General features: G+C 34.0%; 1 protein-coding gene across 2 annotated transcripts in view; it reads right to left on the bottom strand.

Moving 5' to 3' along the window:
- Positions 1 to 323: 323 nt before the first annotated feature.
- The window catches only part of LOC127957083 (pikachurin), a 25,291-nt gene continuing 8,382 nt past the window's right edge, over positions 324 to 17,232 (bottom strand). Inside the window, exons 7-24 of one of the 2 annotated variants that reach the window (XM_052555455.1) lie at positions 13,398 to 13,564; positions 12,358 to 12,470; positions 11,789 to 12,206; positions 10,195 to 10,295; positions 10,022 to 10,122; positions 9,145 to 9,289; positions 8,787 to 8,976; positions 7,802 to 7,927; positions 6,328 to 6,571; positions 6,097 to 6,208; positions 5,126 to 5,242; positions 4,734 to 4,914; positions 3,744 to 3,767; positions 3,536 to 3,614; positions 2,680 to 2,823; positions 2,478 to 2,561; positions 2,183 to 2,286; positions 324 to 1,565 (exon numbers count right to left, since the gene is read on the bottom strand). In XM_052555455.1, the coding sequence (XP_052411415.1) occupies positions 1,414 to 1,565; positions 2,183 to 2,286; positions 2,478 to 2,561; positions 2,680 to 2,823; positions 3,536 to 3,614; positions 3,744 to 3,767; positions 4,734 to 4,914; positions 5,126 to 5,242; positions 6,097 to 6,208; positions 6,328 to 6,571; positions 7,802 to 7,927; positions 8,787 to 8,976; positions 9,145 to 9,289; positions 10,022 to 10,122; positions 10,195 to 10,295; positions 11,789 to 12,206; positions 12,358 to 12,470; positions 13,398 to 13,564 (2,602 nt within the window). In that variant the 3' untranslated portion in view covers positions 324 to 1,413. The remainder of the gene's footprint in view (positions 1,566 to 2,182; positions 2,287 to 2,477; positions 2,562 to 2,679; positions 2,824 to 3,535; positions 3,615 to 3,743; positions 3,768 to 4,733; positions 4,915 to 5,125; positions 5,243 to 6,096; positions 6,209 to 6,327; positions 6,572 to 7,801; positions 7,928 to 8,786; positions 8,977 to 9,144; positions 9,290 to 10,021; positions 10,123 to 10,194; positions 10,296 to 11,788; positions 12,207 to 12,357; positions 12,471 to 13,397; positions 13,565 to 17,232) is intronic. The other variant, XM_052555456.1, reaches the window with a different exon arrangement.

Genomic DNA, 17,232 nt, shown 5'->3' with positions numbered 1-17,232 from the left:
CAAAATCAATGTTTTTGTTTACATAATATATGCGTGTGTACTGTGTATTTATTATGTATAAATAGGCTACAAACACATGCATGCATAGATTAAGAAAAATATGTTACGTTTATATGTTAAATAGATTTATATATGATATAATTTATATGAATATGTCTTTATATATACATAATATACACTGTATATATGATACATATGATATAAACAAAACTCGATTTTATATATATATATATGGTTTATACTGTTTTGACTGTCTTTTAAGAAAGATTTGTAATTACAAAGCTTTAAAATAAATGTAAAGATACACCCTTGTAAAATGAAGTGTCTGGCATTCTTTTTATTTAATGAAATCAATGAATTCAATGAAAGCAATAAGTCACATTTTTGATGGCAAAATGATAGGCTTTTAAAACATCAAGGCAGAAAAATGAAGATATTTTTTTTGCAGACATCCTTTAACTTACATGAACAAAAATAAATAAAGAGCTATAGAAGCTATAAAAGAGTCTTTGGGATTCCTACCAGTTTGTAGCCAGAAGGAAAAGAGTGGCAGAGACGTTAAAGAAAACCCTCTGATACAAAAGAAAAATCACATCACTTTGTCCTTCCACCACTAAAAACTCACACTGCAAACATTACCTCACGAGAGAGACGTTTACTACACTACACGACAGCTACTCATCACAAACAATCTTCATCTATAAATTCATCAGTCTAAATACTGATTCAAAATTAATGGTTTAAAAAAAAACATTAATTATATAAATACATCTCTCCATCACCTTTGCCCTTGAAGAGAATAATACAAGAGGATCCATCTGACTGGGGACAAGAACTGGTTGCAGAATCATACAGTAAGTGCCATAAAAAGGGCTTGTAGATTTGAAAACATACACAGTTTGGCGTATAAATATGTTTAGTTGTTACCGTAAAAGATCAAATGTTGCATGATGGACAAACATCATCTGAGCTGGGCTTGCCTTCAAATAAATGCATGCTCGCTTATGAAATATTAAAAACATTTATTTACTGTGATTCAACTACATGTTTGAAACCCGTTTTGTTATTACACTGATTAATATTACACTATTAAACAAAAAAGCCCAACTCTTGCTGTTGGTGCAGGAATTTGGTATATAATGGAAGAAAACACTTTCATCCTCATCTCACCACATGTACAATGTTCCAGGCTAAATGCTGTAAGTTTGGCTCTTTTATTACATTATACTGTAGCTTACTGTTGACTAACTAGGATCGTTTTGAAGGGTTGAATGGGGCATATATTAATTTTGGCTGCAATTGCAAATGTATTTGTTGCTTCTCAGCTGAGGTCAGTGATGTTGGTGTTCCTGATATTGTTGTTATTTTGATGATGTTGTTCTTGGATCACAGATACTGGTGTTTTTCGGGTGTTCAGTTGGTGCAGGTGTTGATGTTCTTGCCGTCAGCTGCATCATCAACCAGAGACAGATGGTAGTCTGTGGCCAGAGTGAAATGAGAAATGCATCCCACTAAACCTCGCATGTACTGCCTGTTAGTGTGCAACGCGATCTCCTTCATCCCCCCTGGAGAAGTGTGAAATCAAAATCACCAAAAGAACTAGACAAATACATGTACAATACATACACTTCCATTCAAACATTCTTTTTGTTTTTTAGTCTCTTATGTTCACCACAGCTGCATTTATTGGTTGAAAAAAAACCCAGTAATATTCATGAAAAATGATTACAATTTAAAATAACAATTTTATTTTTGAATAGAAATTGTATTTATTCATGTGATGCAAAGCTGAATTTTCTGCACTATTACTGCAGTCTTCATCATCACATGATTCTTCAGATATCATTCTAATATGCTGATTTGCTGTTTAAGAAACATACACAGAGTTGAAAAGGGGTGCGCTGCTTCATATTTTTATCAAAACTGTAATCAATTTATTTCAGGATTCTGTAATGAATAGAAAGTTCAAAACAAACAGCTTTTTAACATTATAAATGTCTTTACTGTCACTGTTAAACAATTGAATGCATCTTTGCTGAATTTCTTTCAATTAAACCACTTCTGAATGTTACTGTTTTTTTATTCCTACTTTATTTCATACACACTCTTGAGTGAACATCTACTATCATTATCACAATCTTTATCACATTACAGTTAACTTCATAATTGCATTTATTCTTACCAATGTAAAGGTCACCATTGATGTTCAGCTGTCTCATCTTTCCAGGAGATCGGCCCGTTTTAGCTCCGTAATCATCAACGGTTAGTTTACCAAACTGTCCATCCCTTCAAACAGAGACAAAACCATCTTGACTGTTAAACTGAGAAAACTACAGATGTTTTAAATGGTGCAAATTGCGTGACATTTGACATAGGATTTACAGCTTAAACAGTTTTCATGCTCATAGAAAACAAATATGCTAAAGTACAGTATGTGACATGATAAAGAAAGACATTTTTAATGGCAGATGTCTGACCTGACAGCCTTCACTCTGTGCCATTTGCCGTCACTAAATGTGCCATTAATGACCACAGTGGCAGCTCCGCTACCAAGATTATAACTGTAGAGAGAAGAAGAGAGGTTAGGAGGATCTTAAGATCTGGAAATTGTCTGACATATTAATGTAAATCTCATGTCTTTAAGCATATGGGTGCACGCAGATATATATGTTGTTATACCTGAAAATGAGCGCTCCGTCTTGAAGGCCGAGAGACAGGTAGTCACTGTTGGCTCTCATTGGACTGTCCCCCCGCCACAGTAAAAGACCATCTTTAGATGTGCTCTTAAAACGCATGAACATGTTTGTTCTGGAACCTGATACCCTGCACAGACACGCACAGTTATATTAGCATGTGTGCATGCATGTACAGTATGCACAGAAAAGACAAAATCTTCATATTAAGCACAGAGTCCAACAATTGAGTTCTTTTGGCAATAGATTTTTAACTTATAAAGACAGGCCTACACTGAGCTCCAAGGAAAATGCTTTTGATGAAGCCATCGGTTTGGATTATTTCACATGACTTGATTTAACAGTGGAATTCAAGGTGGGAAACTACATTACCCATGATACTGTGCGAGACCGCACTATCCACACACTCTTCCATTAAGCACTGCAAATGATGTAATGGACATTTTGCTTAAATCTATTGTTTTTATAATTATAATCAATAACTTTAAATGAATAGTTTTATATTTTACAATTGTACAATTTAGTTTGATTGTCATTTGCAGTGCTTTCGATGGATTGTAGTTCTTTTCCTCACTAAAGCAGTTAAGCACATATTATTTTTGTCTTTTTTTTTTTTAAATACTTTTTTAATTAAAATCCAACTTTGTAATGATTCACCTCATAGCTGCTTGGTTTAGTTCATGGCATATAATACATTAACAAAGACTTTGAAAAAAATCCCTATGAGAAAAATGAATGGAATAAATACTTTTAGAACCAAGGCTGCTGAAAAAGTGTGCAGGGACTAATTGACTCTATTGATTTGAGCGCAGTTATAGAGTGTAAAAGCAAAAATACTCTACCTTTTGAGGATATCTCTGTTGTCGTATGTCAGATAGCTGCGTCCAGTGAACTGAGGGATCTCAATAGATTCAGTGACAGCTGATTAAGTGAACAACAAACGGTGCACAGCTCTGTTACATGCACTAGATGGCAGCACACATCATCAATACACTAAAGCCATTCTTATTAGAGAGCAGACATGAATAAGATTTTGCCTCTTGTACTTACTGTTTAAGCAATAATTCCCACATTCTGCACAGTGAGAGCACAAAACAGAATAAAAGAAGCTTAAGAAAGATTTTGAGGTGTTATGGAAGAAGTCTGCAAAGAATATCAGAGCGACATCTCAGTCTAAAACCAAGCAAAAAATACTACGGAAGGAAAGTTTTCACTTAGCGCTCAGTCCCACTCCTGGATATCTGCCTTCCTGCAGAGTGTAGTTTCAAACTTATACTGATAATATGAGAAGCACTATGCAAAGCTTAGTAGTTTGCATCGTTTGCAGTAATACTCATATTGTAATTTGCATTTTAATCTGATTTTGTATTTAAAAACACAACCTGATCAAATAATAAGTCAAAGAGGATATGCATGATGGCATGTAAGATTAAATGTTGTGCAATGCATTTTGAGATACATTATTATTGTTTGTTTTTTTCAGTTTAATTAACTATTTTTATAAGCTTTTGTAATTTTTTAATGTGCTTTTGTAATTAAAATGACATAACATAATAAAGTTTATAAATAATAATTATAATATTATTTATTCAAATACGTCTATGTTAATTTCTATATAGCTGTAAAATATTTTTATTTTTGATTTAGTTTTAGTAATTTTTGTAAATTATTATAGTTAAATAAAAGCCAACCTTTCTGCATTTTAGGATTTGTTAAATATTATTATTACAAAAGTGATTTTCAGAATTGTAGCTGTAGTCTTCTGTTAAGAATAACATATAACAAATTCATATGATAAATCTGCATACCTTGAAATAGTAAGAGTAGTATGGCAGTAAATCATTTAACATTGCCTAAAGTATGTTTCTCGCATACTGTACATTATGCATTTGTCAATAACTGCATGGGAAGTATGTTAGGATTCCATTCTTAACTTATCTCTGGATTATGGCTTCAAGTTTGTGTGATTCAAATTTAAGCTAAACTTTGAACGGCAGATCTTCAGGAGCACCTATGCCTTCGAGTTGTTTGCTTTCTCACCTTTCTGACAGTGTTTCCCATCATACCCAAGCGCACAGTCACAATCGTATCCGTCCCACTTCGGCCTGCAGGTTCCTCCATTAGCACACGGGTTCTCCACACACGGGTGATCAGCGTTCAACACGTTCACCCCAAAAGCCTGACCGGGATTCAGCTCTATAGTGCGGTCATTCAGAGTGATCTGGGTCAGGAGGAAAGAATGAAAATGATATATGAATCTGCATACATCTGTAAAGAGTCAAGTGCTGTAGCTCTGAACACCAAACATATTTAATCTCATATTGAATTAACTGCTGCTGAATTTACACTTCTTAATAATCATGATTATTTGTTAACATTGCTATGTGGTTGTTAGGGTGCACTGGGTGTCTGTAGTTTCTAAACTCTAGTACCTTCTGCACGGTTCCACTGAAGGGTCTCAGGACACCAGCACTCGTCTTAGTAATATCATAATTAGGAACTCCTCCAATATAGAGAGGAGAACTACATTTGATCTGTGTAAATGCACCCTGAGAGAGGAAGAAAACAAGAGAGAGAGAGAGAGAGAGAGAGATTATTATTAATATTCTTGTTGTTATACAATACACTATATACATACAAAATAATAAGAAAGCATACAGATCCCTTGTTTTATACATTTATAGATTTTCTTTTCATAAAATGATGTTCAAAAGCCCATATTAAGAGCAAAAGTGTGTTTTCACTCTGTCATTAAAGAAATTATGTAGACTAAATACAACGATAAAATGAAAAATATAATAAAATAAAATATCCTGATTTAAAAGTATATAATGAAACTAAATCACTAATATAATTAAGTGAAAGATTCAGAATATTTCCTTAGACTAATGTTCAAAAGATCACAGAGACTAATGGGGTCACTTTAAAAATTTTTTTAAAGTAAATGATTAGTTAATTATCATCAAACTGATCAAAGTGACAGTTAAAAAAATTATAATATTATACAGTATTTCAAATAAATTATGTTCTTTTAAACTTTCTATTTTTTTTTTTATCAAAGAATCCTGAAAAAAAAAAACAGTTTCTACAAAAATATAGAGAAGCTCTTTTCAACATTGAACATTATAATTTTGATTTCATTATATGTTTTTGAGCAGCAAATCAGCATTTTAAAATGATTTCTGAAAGATCATGGGCACTGAAGAATTTATTACATTTGAAAATAAATTACAACAGAAAACATTTTTTTTAAATTTAACAATGTTTCATAACATTGCAGTTTTTATGGCATTTATGATCAAATAAATGCAGCCCTAAAAATATTCCAAAATACACAAAAAATCTTACTGACCAACTTCTGTACGGTGGAGTAAATGTGTTCAGTTAATATGAAAGTGTTCACCTCTGCCATGCCTTCCACTGGTCTCTGGTTGTCTACCTGTAAAATGCCATTTTTTGCTGTACGTGAGACACGCAACTCATGCCACGCGTCTGTAGCGACGGCCTCTTCACTCCTGACAACAGAAGCAATCATATAGTTTCTGATCCGAACTGAATATTTAACAGCTGATTCCCAGTCATCTACCAAAATGGCAAGAAACTCAAAGCTTTAGGACTTCACTACACACTCCACCTGATAACTGTGGCACCCGAGCCGCAGTCGAAGCGAAACTCCACGTATCCACCCACCAGGCTGATGGACAGGAAGTCACGACTGGCCACATCATCGGTGTAGAGCAGCGTGCCGTCAGGATTGGTCGGCTGGAAGGTCATCTCGAACTCCATGAAGGACAGGTAGTTGTGGGAGGGCTGAGGCCAGGGGGCGCTGGCGTACGAGTACATGCTCTCATTAAACTGGGGTAGAGACAACAGGAAACCTGAAGACATAGAAGTCAGAAATATGAAGTCAGGTAATGACACACTGAGTGACTGGCTGTGTTTAATGGTTCAAATTCATTTTGGAACCTGAAAACAACATTTTGTATTTATTAGTACTACTACTACATTGTTATTACACTGTCGTTGTTTTTGTGTGTTAAATGCTGTGTGTTATGTCGTGTGAGACATTTATGTTCTTGCACTGTTTTGGAGACTCTGTGATACTTATTAATTCACTTAATTGTATTAAATGTGTTCTTGAAATTTTACTTTAAAAGTATTTTTGATGTATTTTTTAACTGTACAGTACTTGTAGATCATGTTGGTTCAATAAAAGGCCACTTAAAGTAAACTATGTTTCTTAACTTAAGCACAGCTGAAAAAGTGCACTTTGTATAATCTCAAATTAAAATCAGTGGTTTAATCATAATTTTGTCATGCTTTAAAGAAGTACCTATTTTGATGTCTGCAGACATACATCATACATATGTAAAAGTACTTTATTGTAATTTTTACTGTAGTGTGCTATTTGATATTACATTTAAAGTAAATATATTTTAAATGTTCTAAATGTAATATTCATCATTAGAAATTACAAATTCATTTAAATGCATGATATTCAAGTTGCAGAAATAACATAAATGTATGTTTTACATTACATTAGCCATATTTCAATTCAAAAACAATTATTAAATTACATTTAAAGTTATACTACTTAAGTGAAAATGTGTGAATGAATCGTTATATTTGAAATCTAAATATGAGGTCAGTAAGATTTTATTAAGCAGCACGACTGTTTTGATAGTAATAAGAAAGGTTTTTCAAGCGTCAAATCAGCATATTATTAAGATTTCTGTAATTATACAATTACATTTAAAGAAGTACTTAAATCTTACTTTAGTGGTTAAAAAAAATATTAAGTATAAATTTAAAAGAGATTGTGAACACTTTTTCATTTAATTGTCAATTACATGACACTTAAGTGTGTTTTTTTTTTTTATCTAAAAATGCAGAAAGTTTAGTGTGCGGGGTTGTTTAGGGATAGGGTTAGAGAATAGAAAGTATTGTTTGTACAGTATGAAAACCATTATGCCTATGGCATTTTCCCAGAAAACATGCAACCAGTGTGAGTGAGTGTGTGTGTGTGTGTGTGTGTGTGTGTGTGTGTGTGTGTGTGTGTGTGTGTGTGTGTGTGTGTGTGCAAGCAAACGCCAGCGTGTGTGACTCACTCTCCTCACAGAGGAAGCCCTTATAGCCGAGAGGACACAGACAGATGAAGCCATCCGCACGGTTGGCAAAGCAGATTCCTCCATTAGCACAGGTGACCTTCTCACACACACTGTTGCTGCACTCCCCTGAAATTCACAGATGAGGAGATGCTTTGAACACATATGCACTTATACCAACATGATGTGGACATATAACAATGTCTGAATATCAATGCATTAGATCACTGCACTGTCATTCAACAATTCAGGGGCAGTAATAATGAATGGTTTTGAGGTAGGCTGCATTTATTTGCATTATTTGAAATATTATTACAACTGAAAATAATTGTTTTGTATTTTAATATATATTAAAATGTAATTTATTCCTGTGGTGCAAAGCTGAATTTCCAGTCTTCAGTGTCACATGATCCTTCAGAAATCATTCTAATATGCTGATTTTCTGCTCAAGAAACATTTGCTATGATTCTCAAGGTTAAATATTGGATAATGTTTGTTTTTCAAGAATCAGATTTTATTAGTATTTTATATATATATATATATGTACACACTATATATATATATATATATATATATAATTTCTGAAAATTGAAACGTGTTTACAGCCAATTGCAGCAATTTAATGCATCCTTGGTAAATAAAAGTATAAATAAAAAAATCCGACCCAAACATCACAGTTCTCTGATGTCAGTTAATGATTACTTGACATGCATGTAAACAAATACAAATATAGAATTTTTTAATAAGTGCTTTATTTTGACTGCTTTTATTTTTCAATGATGCATTATTACATTTGACAATTATGATTTCATTATCAAATGCTGAACCCCAGCTAGACATAATTTATGCTGGAACAAGTCTACTTTAAGTATTTGACCAAAAAAAAACCTTTAAGATTTGAAAATCATAAAACAATAGATAAAGCTATATTCAAAATAAAGACCAAATGTATTTGGACACTCATAGTTGTGGGGTATGTCAAACTAACCGATGTCCGCTCCGCTCAGTGCGTTTCCTTTAGGCCAGGGGCGGATGTCAATGGCTTTACTGTTGACAGTCAGACTCTGCATGCAGCCCTGAAAGCCACGATTGGTGCCCACCGCCCTCACCAGCCAATAGGCATTCGGAGCTCCGCCCAGAAACAAAGGCGTGCGGAACGTTATTTTAGTGTACTGACCCTAAAAGAGAGAAAGAACAAAGGTTGCTAGATGCATTTCAGAAAACAGATAGTTCCAGCCCTGGATGCTGATTGGTCAGTACAGCATGACACAAAACCAGCCACAACACCCGACTTTATTTTTTAATCCTTTTTTTCTATAATTTGTGCTGTGTGAAAGCATGCATACCTGAGAACGGCCTGACACTGGTGTGTCATTGTCTAATCTCAGCCAGCCATTCATGCCGTCTCTAAATATTGTGACCCTGTGCCACTGTCCAATCACAATGGAGCTGTCACTTACAATCTGAGCTGCACCTGTACCGCAGTTAAACCTGTGCATACAAAATTCAAGATCAATTACAAATAATCACAACTAAATTACATTTCACTGAGAAAAAAAATAAACAATTCATCAATAGTGTTCCTGTGGCTTAAGTGGAAGAGCATTGTGACTAGCAGCGCAAGGTTGTGGGTTTGATTCCCAAGGAACACATGTTAGGTAGAAAATGTTAGCCTGAATGCATTAATATTTTTCAATAAGATAAGTGAAACTGGAAAAAGCTCTGATTACAGTCAAGCCCAAAAAAATTTTATAGTTGAAGCAATGAAAAATTATAGTTTTAAGTTAAACAATACATAATTATAAATGTAAAAACCAATCATGATTCAATAAATAAATAGTCTTAGAAAGAAAAAAACACAATGAAAATATTATGTATTATATAAAGGCTATGTAAATATTATGCATGTAGTATTAGTCAAAACATTTTTTTTTTCAGAATAATTTTGTTTGTTTTCATATTTGGATAAATATACTGTATATGTATGTGGGAATATATATTCATGATGGGAAAACAATACAATATGCAAATATTACTAAACACACACACACTGTACATATACATATATATATATATATATATATATAGAGAGAGAGAGAGAGAGAGAGAGAGTGTGTGTGTGTGTGTGAGAGAGAGAGAGAGCTTGACTGGAATCAGCATGAGTTGAATTAACAGCAGAATATTGTGGAGAATTGCAAGAATTGTATTTAAAATCAGAGATACCTGTAGTGTAGTTTTCCCCGTACGAGGGCCAGCGAGGTGAAATCTCCTCTACCGTGTTCATTCTCTCCACAATACAACAGCAATCCATCCTCAGCCTCAGCCTGAGAGGTCAAAGCAGTGATTCATAAGCGTCTGGTCTCAAAAACCTCTCAAACGTATTCAAGTGTGATTACCTTAAACTCCAGGCTGATCTGGAAGCTCTGGTAAGAGTTTTTAAGAGGTTCAAACGTCATGTGGGAGTAGCCATAGAACTTTGGGAAATTGACCGTCAGACCTGTAAGACACAAAGCTAAGCAGTTACAGTGTGTTTCAGTCTCGAGAGTCATGCTATAAATATTCAAACAAGTCTGAAGTGGACAGACCAATGACTTCTATTTGGAAACAGATACAATATAATAATTCAGCATAGTCTACTTATAGGATCAGGTAAGTTTGGAACAAATGGAAAACATCTGGAGCCTAGAGGCTATATGAAAGAATATATAACATACATGTATATTATTTGGCCAGTACCCAAGCTGATGTTTTGACACTCAGAATGAGTTCAGCTCACTAGAATAGTGAGATTTCATGCAATTGCCATTTTCAGCACAACATATATTGTATTTAAAAATATTGAAACTGATATGCAATGCTGTGAGAGACTTAGAACAATAAAGCAATATCTTGTCTGTGGAGTCAACTTGATTTAGAATGTTATTGTACTCGCTCTGAAAAGGTTAGACTTAGAGAGGAATGCCAGGGCAATAGACAACAGCACATGAAAACCTCCACACTCAAAGATTACACACTCCCAAGAGACCTCAGAGAAGACCTGAGAGAGAGATGGAGGAAGAAATGCAATGACACAAATCCTTCACCCATCTGAGAGAGAGACTGAGATTACTGAATCAAACTAAACTTCAAAAAACATCTGGTTGTATCATGTCTAGTAAGAAAAGAAACGAAATAGCTTATTCCACAAAAAAAGTCCTTTAAAACATCAATGAATCATTCAAAATGATTATTTATGTTGTTTGTTTTTAAATACCACATATAAAATATACTAGTTTTCAGATTTCAATAAATGTGTCAGGTAACCACATCTGCCTCACCGACTGCCTTAGATCGTCTAAACAGCAGAAAAGAGTCAGAGTTTGGACTTCTTTTTAAGCCAGTCCACAAACCAGCCTATTAGAAACCGTCTCTGGATGTTAATTTTGCATGTTTTAGTGGGTGGGGTTTTGGTGAAGGGGCGTGGTCTAATTCAGTGGCATCATTCAAAGGTATCCTTCACTCAAAAATTAAACAGATTTAGAACAAGGTGCAGGTGAATCAATGATGACCATATCATTTTTTTTTTTTTTTTTTACTTTCTCTTTGAGTCCGGTAGAAGTTAGCAACATGGTAAAATCACTTACAGCAAAATGTTTGCGTTTCGTAATCTAACATAATTATAATATTCCGGCCAAACGTGTAGAATAATTACATTCTTTAAGGTTTTTGAAGTCTATTATTCTCAACAAGGCTGTATTTATTTGATCAAAAAATCCAGTAAAATTAAAGTTATATTTTAGAATATGATTGCAATTTAAAATAACTGTTTCAATTTGAAGGCAATTTATTCCTGTGCTGTAAAGCTGAATTTGCAGAAGTGATTATCTTAAAAACATTTTAAAAATCTTAATTGCTCCAAACTTTTCTCTGGCAGTTAATATTAAACATCAAATACCATATGTACCGATTTAGGTCATTCAGAATATTGACTCTCACTGTAAACAAACTCACCTTCTGAGCAGAAGTCTCCCTGGCGACCGAGGTTGCAGTGACATCGTGAGCCTCCAGTGTCGTAATCGTTGATGCAGAAGCTGTCGGGAGGGCAGACCGTCTCGTCACATGGTACATCATAGACCCGGGGTCTTTCCCCTTTCCACTGCGTCACTGACGGACTGGGAGAAGGAACTACAGGAGGAGGCGTGGTGGGGGCGGAGCCTGTCAGTGCAACAGGTGTGGTGGTTGTTCTGGAGGCGGGGCTAGTGAATGTTGTTGATGTGGTCCATGCTGCCACTGCTGTTGGTGTGAAGCTGATATTTTGGGAAACAGGTGTTCGCATCCTATAAATAACATTTCCGTTACCGGGAGTCCCGACGCGGGAGCGGAGCTGAGACCGTCTGCCGCTTTTCTTACTGCTAGATAACGACTTTATCTGCAAGAAATGTACAGATGAATGCCGGCAAGATTAAATAACAACAGATTCTTTTTTTTCAAGATGTTTAGAATTTTTGAAGTTCACTCTTTTTTCTGATTTTTGCATTTTTCAATTGTAGATTTCTTTAACAATATAAAAGATGGCTCACCTCCTCAATAAAGACGTCATAATCAGAGTCATCTGTTTCAAACCCGTCCTCATCTTTACTGTCAGAGTTTGAGATGTAGACGTCATAGTCTCCACTGCCTATATCTCCTGAACCTGTTTTTTTATTTTTTAATAAAGCAGTTCATATTTTAGTAATTTGACCTCATAACAAGTGCATTAAGCAGGAAAAAAATTATCATGATTTAATGCACAAAACACACCTTTTTTACATTACAATATAGAAACATACAGTAGTTTCTGACTGCAAACTTCTTTTTTTTTTCAAGAACTGCATTTCAAAAGATTCAACATAGGTCATGCATTACACTGAAAAAAAGTCCTCCTCCCAAGCATTGTTAATAAACTAAAACTTAATTTTCATGAATCTAAATAAAACCTGAAAAAAAAAATATATATTTATATATATTTATATTATTAAGTTATATTATTTTTAAGTTACTATATAACTTTTAAAAAAAACTAACTTTAAAAAACTTAAAGAAATATATAGTAATAAATGACTAAATCTAATACTGAAATAAAAAATAAATTAATGTTATATAGAAATATAAAAAATTAGCACAAACAATATGTTGTTTGTTTTGTTTTTATGCACTTTTATATTTCTGAACCGACCAAATTTTGTGCCTAAAAGTAACACATGAGGTGGTAAGCAGTTGTCTAAATCCAGTTGTTTTTGGGTGGATCCAACTGTTTGGATGCCTAGACCATCAAACCTAAAGCAGCAAATTCTTGTTTGGGGGTCTCTGTTTTTAATCTGTCTGCTGGAGGGTTGGGGCGGGTAACTAGCCCTAATCTTCTTCCTTGTGGCAATTGTGTGACCACGAGGAGCATCTTCCTCTAAATGAACAGGCTTTAAGATGCTTAATTTAATTAGTCTGCACCATGCATGCAGACAAACCTGAGAGTAGCATCCAAACAAATCAGACCCTTTTATCCAAAGTAACACAATGGTGAACCAGTAACCTACCCAGACCTGAGGGTCTCATAAGGTCCTGTCCTGACCACACTGTAACTCACCGAGGGTGCGCACGGGGTTGTTGATGGCACTGGGAGGGCTGATCCCGTGTGCGTTCACGGCTCTGATCACGAACTGGTACTCCGTCTCAGGAAGCAGACCCTTGAGCACCATAGAGTTCGACTCTACTGGCTCTCTGATGTACGTCCACTCAGTGTCCATCTCCGCTCTGCAACACACACTTGTAACACTAAAACTCTACTATATCCTTTTCTCTTTTTCTTTTCTTTTTTTTTTTTAAATATGAAGACAACATTTTCAATGATTATGCTAGGGTCCAGCCCAAGTTTACAATCATGACTTTAGGTCTCGCCCTCACAGTAAATTCATGGAACTTTTTTGAAGGTTCTATTGTTAGACAGGTGACAATGTGATTAAGCAGATTTAAATTGAGATGATTGAGATAAAGATGAATTGAAATAAAATAAAATATTAAATGGAATTTTACCCCCTTAAAACTTATTTAAAAAATGAGAAAAGTAAAATTAGCAACTACATTTTAATTCAGTTTGTTGCCAATGCTACTTTTTTTTTGTTAAAGTTGAAAGAGTAAAATAACTACACCTAACTCTTAAAAAATACATAATATTTTTTATTATTTATTTATTATGAAACTAATAGAAATATAAAAGAAATAGCAATAATACAATTACAAAATTTAAATAAAAATGACAAACTAAAATTAAAAAAAAATGATGGCAGATTTTAATCCTTAGATTAAGTAAAGTTAAAATAAAATTAAATATTCATATTCAACAAAAATCGTACACTTAAAAACTTAACAATGAGTAAGTCGAGCAACTAACTAACTAACTAACTAACTCTTATTTATTTATTTAGAAACTTAACAGAAAAAATTAAAATAATAATAAAAATAACTAAATCCCAAACAAAAAAATAAAATTAAAATAAAACTAAAAAAAAAAAACATAAAAAGAAAAGCTATTAAATAATATGAATAATAATAAAATAGCACCCTGGCCCTTGGGTTGACAAAAGTTAAGTTGACAAATACACGTAAATAAATACAAGCAAATTTCTATAGGTGGCACTTCACATATTAAGTTTATGCATTTAGCAGAGGCTTTTATCCAAAGCGACTTACAGTGGCATTCAAGCTATCAATTTTTACCTATCATGTGTCCCCAGGGAATCGAACCCCCAACCTTGCTCTTGCCTGCTTGCTAACGCAATACTCTACCACTTGAGCTACAGGAACACTATTACATATATAAAATAATATACAATATTACATTCATATACTTTTTATTTACATATTTTTTGAATATCTTTAACATGTTAAAATTTCTTCTTTTTGCACTCAAATAGAAATTCTGCATCCTGCTTTCAACTTCAATTCAAATTCAGGCATTTAATTAGAAATCCTTAAACCTGAGTATGAGCAGAGGTAATTAAACAAACTCCATGTGTCAAAATGAAAACAATCTAGTTTGCAAGCAGCAAATGCAATGAAGACTGAGAAAGAATTGATAGTGCCATTAAACACATCTGCAGTTCGGTGTTGTTCATGTTAAAGAGAGACTAAATTGGGCAATCATGTGAAAGGTTGTTAATCTGAGAAGCAGACGGTCTCTGGGGGGAGTGAGTCTAATCTGCAGGAGGACACAGTCCGACAACCATGTTGCATAATTATCCATGAGGATTACAAACATGCTAATTTCACACCCAAATGCACATATACTTAACACAAACCTACAGCAGGACACCAGTAACATGTCTGGACACACTTCAGTGAATGTATTCTTTTTAGGACTTAGTTCTTTTATTTTAGATTTCTATTTTCTGTTTTCACTTTAATTGTAGTTACAGTTTTAGAAATTAAGTTTTTTTGGGGGGTTTCATAAAATTTTTGTTTATATAAATTTTTATGTATTGGTATTAGCAAGTAACAAAAATGAGTAATGTTGCCTTGACAACTAGCAGAAATAGTTTTTGAAAATTATTTTATATTTTATTTTAATTCAGTTAATATTTATTTAATATTAAATGTTTTTGTATGATTTTAGTTTTAATTACAGTTAAGTATAAGAACTGAGCTGTGCACTTTAGGTCAGTGAAAAGCTTCTGTTCAATGACAAGAAATAGAGTACAATTTGATAAGACTACTACAGTACTGAAGATTTTTATATATATATTTTTATTGAATATATAAATGTTCATCACAATTATATATATACATACATATATATATATATATATATATATATATATATATATATATATATATATATATATATATATGTGTGTGTGTGTGTGTGTGTGTGTGTGTATATAAAAATAAAATTGTGCAATTAATTATGTAATCAATTAATTAATTGTAATTAATCAACTAACTGGCCTTAAGAAAGACCATTAGATTTAAAGATTTATGTTATGATAAATACAAATAACAAAAAATAAATATGAATCCTGACAAATGATATACAGTATTGTTCAAAATAATAATTAGTTGAAAGGGGTGTGTTCAAAAAAATAGCAGTGTCTACCTTTGACTGTACAAACTCAAAACTATTTTGTACAAACATTTTTTTTTTCTGGGATTTAGCAATCCTGTGAATCACTAAACTAATATTTAGTTGTATGACCACAGTTTTTTAAAACTGCTTGACATCTGTGTGGCATGGAGTCAACCAACTTGTGGCACCTCTCAGCTGTTATTCCACTCCATGATTCTTTAACAACATTCCACAATTCATTCACATTTCTTGGTTTTGCTTCAGAAACAGCATTTTTGATATCACCCCACAAGTTCTCAATTGGATTAAGGTCTGGAGATTGGGCTGGCCACTCCATAACATTAATTTTGTTGGTTTGGAACCAAGATTTTGCCCGTTTACTAGTGTGTTTTGGGTCATTGTCTTGTTGAAACAACCATTTCAAGGGCATGTCCTCTTCAGCATAGGGCAACATGACCTCTTCAAGTATTTTAACATATGCAAACTGATCCATGATCCCTGGTATGCGATAAATAGGCCCAACACCATAGTAGGAGAAACATGCCCATATCATGATGCTTGCACCTCCATGCTTCACTGTCTTCACTGTGTACTGTGGCTTGAATTCAGAGTTTGGGGGTCGTCTCACAAACTGCCTGTGGCCCTTGGACCCAAAAAGAACAATTTTACTCTCATCAGTCCACAAAATGTTCCTCCATTTCTCTTTAGGCCAGTTGATGTGTTCTTTGGCAAATTGTAACCTCTTCTGCACATGCCTTTTTTTTAACAGAGGGACTTTGCGGGGGATTCTTGAAAATAGATTAGCTTCACACAGACGTCTTCTAACTGTCACAGTACTTACAGGTAACTCCAGACTGTCTTTGATCATCCTGGAGGTGATCATTGGCTGAGCCTTTGCCATTCTGGTTATTCTTCTATCCATTTTGATGGTTGTCTTCCGTTTTCTTCCACGTCTCTCTGGTTTTGCTCTCCATTTTAAGGCATTGGAGATCATTTTAGCTGAACAGCCTATCATTTTTTGCACCTCTTTATAGGTTTTCCCCTCTCTAATCAACTTTTTAATCAAAGTACGCTGTTCTTCTGAACAATGTCTTGAACGACCCATTTTCCTCAGCTTTCAAATGCATGTTCAACAAGTGTTGGCTTCATCCTTAAATAGGGGCCACCTGATTCACACCTGTTTCTTCACAAAATTGATGACCTCAGTGATTGAATGCCACACTGCTATTTTTTTGAACACACCCCTTTCAACTAATTCAACTAATCGCCCAATTGCACAGCCTTAAGAGCGTGCATATCATGAATGCTGGGTCTCATTTGTTTTCTGAGAATCTACTGAACCTACTGGTAACTTGTTTGC

The sequence above is a fragment of the Carassius gibelio genome, chromosome B5 (assembly GCF_023724105.1).
Source record: "Carassius gibelio isolate Cgi1373 ecotype wild population from Czech Republic chromosome B5, carGib1.2-hapl.c, whole genome shotgun sequence".
NCBI classification, from domain to species: Eukaryota; Metazoa; Chordata; class Actinopteri; order Cypriniformes; family Cyprinidae; genus Carassius; species Carassius gibelio.
Note: the sequence above shows the minus strand (reverse complement) of the source record. Positions and strands in the feature narration are given on the sequence as shown.